Source organism: Anas acuta, chromosome 6, assembly GCF_963932015.1.
Source record: "Anas acuta chromosome 6, bAnaAcu1.1, whole genome shotgun sequence".
Lineage (NCBI taxonomy): Eukaryota > Metazoa > Chordata > Aves > Anseriformes > Anatidae > Anas > Anas acuta.
Genome location: NC_088984.1, coordinates 35,635,491 through 35,649,650, shown reverse-complemented (window position 1 = coordinate 35,649,650; position 14,160 = coordinate 35,635,491). Strand labels below are relative to the sequence as shown.

At 43.9% G+C, this 14,160-nt stretch overlaps 1 protein-coding gene across 5 annotated transcripts; it reads left to right on the top strand.

The window, feature by feature from the left end:
- The first annotated feature begins 19 nt into the window (after positions 1 to 19).
- Positions 20 to 12,822, top strand: NEMP2 (nuclear envelope integral membrane protein 2). Of its 5 annotated transcripts, none has more exons than XM_068686519.1 (9): positions 20 to 172; positions 1,307 to 1,422; positions 3,086 to 3,314; positions 3,489 to 3,561; positions 4,572 to 4,665; positions 5,179 to 5,293; positions 5,914 to 6,139; positions 8,130 to 8,306; positions 10,476 to 11,549. In XM_068686519.1, the coding sequence occupies exons 1-9, from the start codon at positions 76 to 78 to the stop codon at positions 10,699 to 10,701; spliced, it is 1,353 nt and encodes a 450-aa protein (XP_068542620.1). In that variant the 5' UTR covers positions 20 to 75; the 3' UTR covers positions 10,702 to 11,549. The 5 variants fall into 5 exon arrangements, with proteins under 5 accessions (XP_068542620.1, XP_068542619.1, XP_068542618.1 ...); XM_068686518.1 differs by having other exon boundaries at positions 33 to 160; positions 1,289 to 1,422; XM_068686517.1 differs by having other exon boundaries at positions 61 to 172; positions 1,289 to 1,422; positions 11,408 to 12,822.
- The last annotated feature ends 1,338 nt before the right edge of the window (positions 12,823 to 14,160 follow it).

Here is a 14,160-nt window from a genome sequence, read left to right as displayed (position 1 = left end):
CCCGGGGAGCCGAGGGGCGGCCCCAGCGCGGCCGGGCCGGGCCGGGCCCCGGAGAGGCGGAGCCGCAGCCACCGCATGGCCCCGGCGCGGCCTCCCTGGGCCCTGCCGGGGCTGGTGCCGGTGCTGGGGGTGTTGGCGGTGCTGGCCGGGGCCGGGGCAGGTACCGGGGCAGGTACCGGGCTCCCCTCAGCCCGCCGGGGGCGGCGGGGCCGGGCGGGAGATGGCGGCGGGGCCGCTGAGGGGAGCTCCGCGGCGGGGAGGGCCCGGGGGGTCGGGGCAGGGGGGGCCGGGGGCGCGGTGCGTTAATTAAATCGTTTAACAAGTAATTGAGGCCAGGTTGAGCTGCCTTACACAGACAAGGCAGGTTTTGACGTGCTAAGAGCGTTTTCTCGTCCAGATTGCGTCTGTGGCAGCGAGTGCTGAGCTGGGCTGGGACCTGCGCTGGCTGCTCAGCGAGCCAGATGATTCCCTCTCTTCTGATCTGTATTAATTTCCTTTATTCTGCTCTTTAATTATGTTCCTGGAGCACTGTAGGGCACATTTCACACATCCATAGAGATAGGAATGTAGGTTGTGCATGAGGGCTGGCTGCAGAAAGCCTCTTTCAGGTGCATTTCTGCTGAGAGGCGCAGCCTCGCTGCGAGGATCCTAGGGGGTCCCCAGCACCTCAGGAGGGTTTCACCAGTCCACACCCATGTCCTGAGGCCTTTGGCACGCTGTCAGTGCAGCTGCCATGCTAACGGGTAGTGCCTGGACCGTGGCAGGGAAAACGATGCTAAAGGTACAAACTGAGGAGTTAGGATATTTAACATCCGAACCGTTCTGGGGGGTGCGATTTCTGTAGTCAGCAGCAGTGTCATGTGCTAAATGACTCTTTAATATGTGAGCCTGTTTACCTGCTCAGACTCCCACAGTTGCATTCACCATTGGTATAAGCGCCGACTACAGTGGAGTTACGCCCACTCGTGCCAGAAGGGAATTTGGCCCAGAGGCCCGATTCCTGTGCCATCAAAACGTGGATAGAGATGCCAAGCTTTTACTGACTGCATTTTTTAAAAAAATCTCACCCTAGATTAATTTTTTCTCCCCCAAGGTGTTACTGTTTATTTCAGAGCCTGAATTACTTGATTAGAAGTGTCATTTGATTTTTTTTGTCTAAATCAAATTGAATGTGCTACCCTGCAGCATGATTTTTACGTTCAATTATCTGCAAATTGCTTGTGATTCCCTCAGCATATACCAAAAAAGGCAGGAAAATTACACATTTGTCCTTGATACGTATTTAAAGTTAACTTTCCCTCCCCAGGTGAAAACTGTAGCGTCTTAAAAGAAGGGGATGTCATCCAGAAATGGGATGAAAACTGCTATTGTTACGTGCAAAACAGAACCTTGCACTTACAGTACATTTGGTCAACTGTAGAGGTAAGAGTCCCTGTGGGGGTCATCCAGATACACCCTACACTTCACATGAACTTCTCCCAGCTGAGTATACGTCCAGCTGGCAGCATCAGGTAGGAGCATGATAAAAATACAGCATTGTGATCCTTCAGTCTGTATGGGGTGAAGCTTGCTGTCCCTTTATTAAAAGGATGTCAACCAGGCTTACAGTGTTACAACAGGATGCCAAACAAACATTAACTTAATGTTGCATCTTATTTTGATGCACATCTTTCCAACCGATTGACTGCTGTTAACCTCAGCAAGAAATGTTTTGCATCATGACACCTTTATACAGCTTCTAAATCTGAGGATAAACACAGTTCTGTGAACCGCTTGCTTGCATCATCCCTCTTCTGTCCCTAACGTGAAGATTGAATTATTGTCTACAAGAACCATAAAAATTAGAATCCCTGTTCAGGAGGGGAATGAGGAAGAGTATAAGCATCCACAGTATAAGAACTAAAGATGTGTCAGATCGTTACCCCCAAAATTAGAAATGTGCTGCTGCTGCTGTTTTTTCATTCAGCACAGAGGGTCATATTAAAAGAAACATGTTTATTGGTCAGCAAAACAGTATCAAAATCTCCTAACACTGGAAGCAGTAACAGGTTAAGGAACAAGCTGAGTGTGTCTGTTCAGTTCTTTTTTTTTTCCTGGGAAGAATGTTGCTGGTCAAGGGAAGTAAATAGTTGTACTCTGTGTCTGTCAGAGAAATTGGCTCTCAGATATGGAAGTGGAACACCTCTTTGTCCGTTCCCAGGACTTTTTCCCTTGGGAACAGGCTGCAGATGTTTTTATGAATGGTGGCAGGCTTCAGGTGGTAAAGCCCTCCAACAGCAACACAAGCTTTCCTGGAGGAAATGCTTAAAAGCAGGAAGTCAAGATTTCTCCCAAAACAAATGGCTTGCTGATGCGTTGCCTCCTCCCCAGTAGAAGCCTGGTTTATTTATGGCATCACTTTTTTTTTTTATAAACTTTTTGTTGTTGTTGTTGTCTAATATGCTGAGATTAAGAGCTCACAATGCAATATAACGTTCAGCAAGATCACCCCATCTCAGCAGATGGACATATTTTACACTATGGAATGGGGATGTGCTAGGAACTAGTAAGAAACACCAGGTTAAGGAACAGGAATGTGCTATATTTACATTTCTGGTTATGATGCCTTCTGTTTTCCCTCTCTCTCATCTGCCCCTAACATAAATATTGCATTATTTGTCTACAACAAAAGCAAGTACTACTTCTTAGGGTTAAAGAGGGAAATGGGAAGGAGTATGGATCTCCACAAAAGAAACAGCAGTCACACAAATACTGCAAGTTTTGTTAGAAATCTGTGCGGGGGCAAGTTTCATGGTAAAAACCAACCCTCCAGAGCCTGTGGATGGACTGAGGCCCTTAGATAGACCTTTGCTGACCTGGATTTCTCTGAAGCATGCTGTAAGGCCCAAACAACTAATTGCATACACTAAATAACCGGTATTAAACAACTTAAATTTGCAGTACCATTATGTTCTCTAGCTTTCTGTGGTGAGCCTCATTAGCATGTGTATGGCATAGATGCTGTGTGTCAGAAAAAGCAGCAACAAAAAGAAAAGCAGTGATTCTGAGCTATTCCTCTATGTATTTTGTTATTGTTTGATTTTAGGTAAAAATCAACAGCACAGAAACATTCAGGTTTGTGCCCACTTCAGAAAAAAGCAACTGTCGTAACTCAGAAACTGTTTTTGAGTTTGCTGCGTGTGCTGTTCAAATCTTCTGGAAACCAGAGACAGCTACAGAAACTTTCCTAAAAATAAAACAATATGGAGAGGATATCTGCTTCAAAATACAGCCCTTTGAGAAAGAACTGTACATCGTGAGTGTGAAACGAGAAAGTAAGTAAGGAGGCTTTCAGTTCAGATTACAGCTAGGTTGGTATTGTCACTGTACATGAACGTACCATCTCTTTTTAAGAAGCTTGGCACTTTTCTGCTAATCTTTTATATATAACCAATGCTTTAGATTGTATAACTCTAAAGTCCATTTCTGTCTTTTTTCCCCTTTTTTAGTGCTAGATGGAAAGCTCTTGTTTTTGTTTGTAGCTGGAATTTTTCTGTTCCATTTTGCACACAGTCTGAGCAGGTGAGTACGAGCTGCTGTGTTTTGACCTTCTCTCCCAAAGTCCGTGCATCTTTGGTCTGTTTTACTAAGCTGGAGACGCGATTGTCTGGGAAAGTGAAATAAGAAAACTGGATGTATATTTAAACATATATTAAAATTAATGATACTTCCTACTGTTTGTGCCTGGACAGACTGTGACATACCTAGGAGCATTTGTCAGGTAGCTGCATCTTGCACTGGGCGACACCAGGACAATCCTCAGCAGCGAGCAGTGTGGATGAGCAAGTGTGGATTCAGAACAATCCTCTCTCCCTTTTGTGGACGGGGAGGTTGGCTGAATGCTAAAGAATGTCGCATGCATGGAAAATGATGCCTTCCTGCAGGCAGAAATGCTTAGGATGAGGTCACCTGGGGCCTGGTCTGCCTCCACCTTCTTGCCAACCCTTCCTCATTGTTCTTTTGATGCGTGTCTTGCATAGCTCATCAGGGAGGATACTTACTGTTAGAGCAAAACACTTGGCCCATGACTTCAAAGCAAAATGAGTCACAAATTAATTGTCAGGAGGCACCTTTAAGACAAGCAGAGCAGCAGTATTTTTTATATTTTTTTTTAAGAGTTAACTAAATTATATTTTTAAATCAGATTTTTACCAATGCATAAGCTTAGAAAAACTTGCTTTTTCCTTTTAAATAAAAAAATGTGTTCTTACAGTACAGAACCACGTTGCTATGTACGAGAAAATAAAGCAACTAGCAAGTCAATAAAACCAGAAAGCATGAGTGTTTAAAAAATAATTTAAAAACCTTCTAGTGTGTAACAATTCCAGTGCATTGTATAGCATTTGTTGGGATTTTTTTGGCATTATTTTAAAATCTAAACCAGGCCTGTTAACCATGTAACTACCACCTCTGACTTACAGCTGCATTAAGTCCTTCCTGAAGATTACTGCTATCTTTACAAATGTTGGCATTTTTAACTAATTACAAGTTAGAAAATACTTCTCACCATGTTCTCTCTTGTTCTTTTACAGGAATACCAAGTTCTTTTACCTTTCTGGAGCAATACTGGGTGTTCTTGCTCTGCTAGTCTTTGTCCTGTTGACGCTTAAAAGATTTATTCCAAGGGTAAATCTACATTTGCAAAACAAAATAATAATAATAATAAAGGAAGTCAAGAGTCCAAGGCCAGATTCTGACCTTGCTCTGTTTTTGTGGCCAGGTAACTCCCCAGAAATGGGTATAGGAGTCAAGTGAATATAATTAAGTCAGAATCAAGTTCTAATTAGCTGCTCCTGAGTTTAACAGGAGATTGTTGATGTAGGATAAAAGTTTATTCCAAAACCTAAATTATTTTTATTGGACTGGAGCTAAGCTTAGCTTTAAGAATATGAATCACTGTAAATCAGAATGTAATTTTAGTGGCAACTGGGATGGATTCTCTGCCATTCTCCAGAGAATTTATCACGAGGCAGATGTGAACTGCCAGAAGCGTAGTGGAAGTCCAACACAGATCAGAAACCCTGCAGGACTACCAAATAGCACATCTGTGAATTAGCCTGTGAATTCACTTGCACACCATGGTCCTGATTCTGACAGATTTCTGTATTTTCCCTACTTATTTTTTTTGTCAATTTTCAGCACAGCACCTTCTGGATATTAATGAGTGGCTGCTGGATGTCCTCTCTCTATGTTATTTTCTGTTTCAAAGAAAATATGGAGTGGTTGTGGTCCGAACACAGGAAATACTTGTTGGGTAAGAAAATTAAACCAAAATCCGCAGTGCATTTTTTGATAATTTAGTGGTTAGATGAATACCCATCTATTAAAAAAAAAAAAGTCAAGCAGCTCCCTTATGGATTACTTTTTTCTCCTGAGCCAGAGATGATGTAATATTCCAAAGGTTCCTAATGTACTCAGTGAGCATTTACTCACGTTGTATCATTAAATAAAGAGTTTGGTATAGTGGGCCAGTAACAGCTGTACCAGCAGATTTTGCCTGCATTATTTTTTCACTGATTTGTCATCATGTACGCTTTCCCCGTGACAGGGAACGGGCAGCTATGATGGTTTTTATTTTGCTGAATCTGGGAATGGGACGCAGAAATTGCTAACTGCAGGGGTTGGCAAATCTGTTGGTCTGGCACCTGCCTCGAGGTTCTTGCACTGCAGCTCCTACAGCATTACCCAGCGGCTCTTCACAGATCACCCCGTGAGCTACTAAAACACAAAGCTCATAAAATTCAGTGCGAGTACCCGTAAGACAGCACAAGAAAGAGCCAGGTTGTACTACAGCAGTTGCAAGCTTTGTCAACCAACCTCGTACAGTTTATACGAGTAGTTCTCATCTTTTTCTCCGTGTCATTCTTTCCACAGGGTATTTTCTGGCTGTTGGAACAAGCAGCTTTGCCACGTGCTATCAGCATGGACCGCTTACCAGTGAACTGAGCATAACCTTGTTCACGTGGACACTGCAATTAACAGCCTTCGTCTTGATTTACTGCGGTGTCACCATACCTCAAGTTGCATATGCAATCATAGCAGTCAGCCTCTGCTCAAAAGGCCTGTGCTATCCCCTCGGTGCTGCTTGTCACATAGGCAGGTTTGTATGTATTTGGGAACGTCCGGGTCCCTTTACCACCAGGAAACATTAGAGGCTAATAATGAAGGAAAAAACTTACACTTTGGTAACGACTGGTAAATTTCTATTGCTAGGTTTTGTCTTTTTGTTGGTTTTGTTTTTCTTTTTTTCCAAATATAAAGCTACAATAGGGAAGGTTTAAATCTGTAAGACACAGCAATTTAATTACTGTCCATTTGGCAGTTACTAACATGAATTTTGGTTGATAGACAAATGTGAGGGTGCTCTTAAGTACAAATGTAGCACCTTCTAGTTGCAGCATATGGCAACCTAAACATCTGTTTGGTTAGACTGCAGCAATACCACCTTGGTTTCACACATTGTGAGAAAATCTGCAGGTAACTTGTATTGAATCTCTCGTGATAAAAGCGAACTACCACCTAGGAAGTGTACGTTAAAAACCAACTGTCCTGTGTAGGCCAGATGGCTTTCAATGTCAGTGTAGAATTCAGAGACTAAAAACCCATTTTCACCAAAATACGGGTTCCTACTGATTTGAATATTTCAAGGTTATCACCACAGATGTACGTATCTACCCTCAGTACATGCAAGCAATCAGTTATCCCTGTCGGGACGTTCTCCCTCCCATATTCCCAGTGCCCCCCTTTATGTCGTGGCATTTGGGATTGGAACTGCTTTCACAGTGTAGATCCTACTGTGCTAAGTATTTTGTTAGTAATATGGGAAGAACACATTTGCTCATCCTTGAATGTAAAACATTTTTCATCACAGATGTAACACTCAAATGAAGATCCTAAAGAGCCCTCACGATTTACAGCTGCTTGGTACCTTCAGCGATGACATCCAGATCAAAACCCTTTAGTGTGGCCTGGTCTGTGGCTGTGGACTGCTGCTGAACCTCAAAGAGCCAGGAGGAGGCCAAGGCTAGAACCAACATAGCCAGAAGAATAAGAAACAATTTCTTTTTTAGTCTTTGACGCATTGTCTGAAATAGAGCACTACAAATAGAGCACTGCAAATCTCTTCAGACGATAATAAGGCTTTTTTTTTTCTTTTTCCTGTTTTGAAGCACTAAACAAGTAGCCCCAAGTGGTGAGGCCACGATGCCTGACACACTGTTAAGAGCAGCAGATATATCAAAATTAAGAATCCTGCATTAATTATTAAGATCAATACGGATTCCACTGAGCCAGCAAGACTTTTGCCATTTGACCCGGACCAGGGCTGTAATTCATTCTTGCTTTACAGGGAAATAAGGAGGAAAGTTGAACGCTGCTGGTTGGAGCAGGTGTTTTTATACAGAGCTGAAAGTTTTATGGGCATCCAGCCCTTGCTTATCTTAACTCATCACAACATTTAAATTGAAAGCAGTCGACAGAAGGGAACAGAACATGGCACACTTTCTAATTGATATCTAATTATATTATACATCGCTATGCAGCAGCTAAAAAAACATCAGATTGTAAACATTTTGGCCTCAGACTACTCAGTTTTGTAATTTAAAGCAAGATTTAAGAGAAGCGATCTAGTAAACAACATGAACAACTCATAACAGACTTAGAGCATTGCTTATCTTCAAATTTACATATGCAGACGGGGTTTTGATTCAGCCCATGTCTCTGCGTAGACATATTTTACATGTTTCACCTAAAAATGGCTGAGCAAGTAGACATCTATTTAATTCGGAGATAACAGTCCGTGCATACACAGCAAGGACCTGATCCAAAGCTCTTTTGAAGCAGCATTCTCTGGAAGGCTGGCTAAGACCTAGAGTAAGCAGCTTGCAAACACGAAACCTGTTGTCTTCAGATTTTAATTTTAATGCAAGTACGCAGCTTTTCCTCTTCACGAGGATAAACAGGGAGTCATTAAGGTTGGAAAAGACCTCCAAGGTCACAATTAATGCATGGTAATAGCAGCCAGTAGAGAAAAATGGTGGGCCATAATTATGAAGACTGCAGAAACACTAATTGATTTCATTTCATTTTAGAAAAATGAAGAACCGCTTGCAATCAAGAAAGTTAGTGTTTAGATGGCTTACTGAAGAAGAATACCGAGAACAAGGTGAAGCAGAAACTGTCAGAGCTCTGGAGGAGCTACGCTCGCTCTGCAGGAACCCCGACTTCCCATCATGGCTGGCAGTATCCAAACTCCAGTCCCCACATCGGTAAGAAAATTTGGCTTTTCTGAAAGAGGAAGCACGTTGCACAGACACTGTTAGGCAGCAGGCCCACAGACTGCTTAGGCGAGTTTATCTTGCATGCAGTCAGACATGGGGGTAGCTTTATCCCCCTAAGTAATCCCACTAAAGATCACAGCCCACGTCTCAAGGATATTACTTGCTGGTGGTATAAAGCCCCATTGGTTCCTCTCTGACCATAGATTGCTCTGGATTTCGCGGCATTTCACAGCTAATTCACGGTATTGACAGCTTTCCCTAAAACTTCCAGTGCCCCTGCAAGTTCCTACACAGTGACCCAGACCAGTGCCTAACCAGTGAAATGCCCTTTTCTTCAGTGTTTCCAGTAGTACTCTTTTACACGGTGGAAAATTGGGGCAGGCTGAAGTATATTGCTCAAACATTTGCTGCATTAAGCCCTCTGACTGCAGGTCTGCACAGCCAAGGGAACCTACTGCTTGAAACAGGAGTAGCGTAGAATATCTAAGACTGAATACAGAGAAAATACCAGAATCTGCACCTAAGTATAGCAGGTGGTGGAGCTACTCCAGATACAGCTTAAGAGACAAACACATGTTGTGAAGGGAAGAGCCAGTAAACGCAGCCAGAAAATCTTCCAGGATACAGAATTAATGATAATCACCATATATTTCCTTCAAAATCAAACACCTGAAGGTGTCAGGAGCACGGTTTCACCTAGTAGCCTGCTACAAAGGCTTGGCCCTTGCCACAGAACCCAATGTCACAATTTCAAGGGAGTCTCAGTCAGCTTGGAATTTAACCACTAACAAGTTAAAACTGATTTTGGAACCTTCATCTTTCTTGGACGGGCACAGAGACAGCCTCTCTGCCAGGTTTAGATTTAGATACAGATTTACCATTAAACTGTTATTTTCTAAGAGGCTTGCATTCTGTAGCATGATTTGAAGACACAAAAAATGAAAACTCCCTACTCTAAAAAAATATTACCAAATGCACAGGACAAGCAAATGAGACACATGTATTTTCTAGCCCTCATTTAGTTAATATTCTTACAAGTTGTTCACTGGAAAAATACAAAAATAAAAAGAACCAGAAGTTTGATTTGAAATTGAGCATCCCATTAAGCTTCCACTAAAAGATGGCTCAGCACAAGGCAAACCTCTAAACCAGAGGCAGTCCAGCTCTGTTCCCCATGTAGGCTAACCGTGCTTCCCCGAGGAGTGAGGTGACACCATTCATCTCACAGGAATGTTAAGTCTAAATGTAAATTATTGATCAGTTTACCAGAACTGCAGAGTGTAGCTTCAGCTCCCTTTTCTTACATTTCTCTGATGCTGTCGACACTTACCCAGGTGTCAGAACTGCCGTCTGTTTCCGTGCGCTTGCCAGAAGCCTCCAGCTCCCTGCTGTATCTGCAGTGGAGTTGTCCACTGAAAGCAAGATGTGTGGCCAACTGAAATGTAGGAGCAGTGTTAAGCTCGCGCTTTGTTCAGCCAAACCTCCGCTTTGGTGTTGGCTTGGAGCAGCTGCAGCATTCCCAGCCTGCAGCTCAGAGTTCACCAAAAGCAGGAATTCTCTGGCAATTGCAGGCAAGCTTAGTTTCAGCTTGCCTGGAACACACATGCAGCACCAGAAGTAAGGTGATAGCACAGGAATGTGGGAGTGCTAAGCTCCCACCAGTTTTCCCTTCATTAGCAATGTCAACTTACCTGAAATTCTAACAGCCTTTGTCTCAACTGTTCCACAGCTTGAATTTATTTTTAGAAGCTAAAATACCACCTAGCCAGCGATACAAACGCTTACTCTGGGTTACCCCACGAGCACTGTCAAGATGAGAAAATGAAGTCAGGTCTTGCTTAGTCACAGGGCGGTACAGATGCCCTCTAGAAGGGCAGAAGTTACTTATATAGGGAAGACTGAAAACAGAAAGGACAACGAGGCAGAAGAACGAATCTTCAGAGTCGTTGCCATCTGTTGCTTTTTACTCTCTGTTGTGCTTGACTCTGTAGCTCCTGCTACAACTTCCCCTGACCAGCATGGCCTACAGGCAAGTCCTCAAAACATCCCTGCTTCATTGGCAGCATCCCCTGCATTTACAGAGTGTGTGTATGCGTACATGTACATATATAAATAGATAGAAAACCTTCCCAGCTCATCCCTTCCAAAATCTGTCAGGTTTGCAGGTTTTGTTCTGGGATCTCCCCACGTCTCGCCTGCAGAAACAAAGGCACACGAGAAGGAATACGGCTTCGGGAGCTCCTTCCTGGAAGAGCAGCTCTTCGACACAAGGGTGGAATCTGAGCAGGATGAGACAGAAAACTCCATCCATGAAGAAGAAGATGTGGATGAAGATGAAATACGTGAACAGATTCCATTTCCATACGCTACTGAGTTGCTCTGAGTTTTGGAAAACACCCTAACAAGGGAGAAGGGGAAAACGTATTTGTCCCAGGAGGGAAGACTGCAGCCTAAGAACTTGTATCTGGTGATTTCTTGTGGATGCTGGGGGACAAGCAAACATTTCGGACAGCCTGTTTCCTGTATCGCTGATGTTGCCTGATTAGAGCAGCAGAAGGAAACCATCAAGTGAAGAGGATCTCATGCTATCGGTACTTAAACTGGGAAAGGAAACGTTGCTTCTTTTCGAAGCAAGTACCAGCAGCAGGCTGCCCCACGGTGATGCCCTGCTTCGCCAAGGATACTACCTCTAGTAAACACAGCATCTTTTGTAGCCCCATTTGTTGTCAAGTCCTCTGTGCTGAGCACTTGAGGAAAGAAAGCCATTGTTAGTGCTCTGCTTTTACTAAGTACCCTACATGGTAGCAAATTTAATAATGCTGTTCGCTGATAAATATTTTTATTGCTCATCTGACTTTCCAATGCTAAAGATCCAGAGTTGAGCAAGGTTCCTTTGCTCTTCTGGCTCGTCTTGTCTCAGCTTCATTTTGCGTCCCCCATTAGTTTTAAGTTCCTCTTACTCTTCAAAACCCTCTGCCTGAGCTTTTGTTGCTCTGCTTATTCCGTTTGTGCTCTCCCTGCTCTCGTTATGCTGTGTGTTGTTCTTTCCATGCTTGTTTCTTCACACCCTCTCCTTCCCTCTTTCACAGGTCTCTCCACAGATCCTTTCTTCAGTCTTCTACTCCTCTCTCTCTGACAGCTGCAGGTGACTTAGGAGATTTCCCTCCCCACATACCTTGTTCTGTTGCTTTCCATTTCATCCTCCCCTTAGCTCAGAAGGTCCTGCCCCTCTCTCAGCCCTTTGAACAGCCTCGAAAAGGCAGCAGACACCGAAGCCGTTTGATCTGCTGGATAACTGCTGTCAGCTGAGCTGCAGCACAGCAGCTGACCCCCACGTGGCTCCACTCTCATCAGTGTTTAACTAATTCAATACAAAGCAGAAAGTGATTCCTGACAAAATGAGGAGGAAGGGAAACCTGGCTCCCGCCTCCCTGCGCAGCCTTCCTTTGGACTTACACACGAGGTGTATGGGGAAGAAGAGCAAAGAATGGGGAGAGAAGGTTCAGACAGTGAGATGTCTTTCAGCCCATGTAGCACACAGCACGAGGTTAGGGGATCTGTCACATCTCCTAGGTTCATCCACCTGCAGAGGTCATTTTCTCCTTCTGTTCCAAGGACTATCCCTTTCTTCCTCCGTCCTCACCCTGCTGTTTCCCTTGGCTGCTTCCAAACTGCAGAGAACACAAGACCATTACTTCTCCCACCACCTGATCTTAGAAACCCACCAGGAGCTGCCTGTGGTGGGGAGAAGTTTGCTCTCCCGAGGGCGATTTCAGACCAGACTGTATTGGCATTCAGGGGGATTTCTTTTCTCTGGGACGTGCCTGGTGCCGCAGCACAACCTCACCGGTGGTTCCCCACTGCCCGTCTCTGGACAAGGGTGAAAATCCACCACCTCCAACGAAGAAGTGCCAACAAGTGCTGCCTTGCCGCATTCCAGGAGCTCCTCCGTGTAGGCTGTGACTCAGATCCTGTGCCTGAAAGTAGCACCGAGGCAGTCCTTCCTTAGTGACATCGTTACGAGGTTGCTTCATTTCAGAAAGAATGCTTCCACGGGACGCTAAAGAGACGACGAACACCTTTTTGTGCCACATATTTATAAATACACAAATGCACAATCTATAGCGCATTTAAGGGAGAAAAACCCTGTTGAGCAGGTGCTCCAAAATCCATTCACTTCTAACTCCACAGTATTAAAAAATAGATAGGCCACTAGCTTAAGAGTTACTTGTAAGAGAGGCTGCTCCTGCCAAGTTCACAGTTCAGTTACCACCCGGACTCAAATGTCAGGCTTGGCCAGGTGGGTTCTGTTGCTAGGATGAAGTTGTTTTTGGTAAGAAGCAATTGTAAGGGCTATAAATTCCCATCCATGCAACTTGAGGCCAAGCAGGAGACGCAGATTTATCCTAGAGGAAACCCACAATTTTTCTGGACCTCCTCTTTCTACTGAGGCAGTGATTATCCTTTCATGAGTATTAAATATATATTTATATACGATAGCCAGGTAAGATATTAAGGTAACATTTAACCTACGTGATATATTAAATGGTAAAATAGGCTGTGTCATTTCTGATACTTTCCCTTTTGCTAAATCATTTAGAACAACACCAGACAAACCTATTCCAACAGGGAGGAAAAAAAATCCAAAAACCTACAGTTTATAAAGTTCATCATTTGCCAGGGATAGGTCGATACTATCCAAAGTAGAGCAGGAAACCACTAAGCAAATCCAAAACAGAAGTGCAGCAACATGCCAGAAAGGTGACTGCTTTAGTGGATAGCTGATACTGACCTTAAAAATCCTCCCAAGCCTGTTCCAATGCTGGAAGCGTTTCATCATTAACAAAACCTACCAGAAGCAACTGCTGTCATTTGAGCCCTTTGCCAACAGCGCGTTTACCTGCACGGTGTCCTGCGAAGTATGGAATTACATCGGTTAACTGGGACGCTACTGGCAACTGGTGTCCAGAGCTCAGGCAGGAAGCCTGAGAACAGAATCCTGATGTCAATCCACTGCCTTAACTATCACAGAAGCCTTTCTTCCGTAACAAAGAATGAATTGCAGTTAACTAAAAAATTGTTAGAATTTCGTATTTATTTTGTATTGTACACTATACTTGATATACTGTATGGTACTTTAAGGGTTTTTAAGTAAAAGTATTTTTCAGCTATGTTTTTCTCTTTCCGTAAGCACTTACTCTCTCCGAAACAGCAGGACCGAAATCAGGGAAGAGCCACGCAGAAGGGTGTGTGCATATCCTGAAGTTTCCCCCATTGCTGCAGATTTAAAACTGCGTGGTAGCTTCAAAACCTTGCACACCCGTCCCTGTAGGAGTCTGCCTCTCCCGTTCCTCCATTCACGACAGACCCAAACTGCAACAAAGCCCAGTCTGTAAGATGACAAGCGAGGTCTGAAAGTTAGACGTGGGAACAACAAAGCAGAACTGCCCCCGATGTCTCTCCCTGTCACAACATTTGTGTGCATACCCATTAAACAGATGAAATAATAAAAAATGAAGTTCCCTACGTCTAAAAATAAATAAATAAATTCCAGGCAAATGTGCCACTGTAGAGAACAGGTGCATGACTGCAAATCTGTGCAGTTTATCAGAAACAGGAATTAGAAATATTTCCATGCAAGCTGGCACCACCTGCCCTTAGGAGCCTCCACCTCACACTGCTAGGTGACCAGCGAAATCCAGCTTTGACTTTCACTCCTCTGTGTCCTGCCCACTGCCACATCACGCTGTTGTGATGTGATGCACACCGGTGTGCGTGCCTTACATTCTCCTCACGCCACAGAGGGAGCTTTGTGCCCACAGCCTGATTTTATCACGGGACA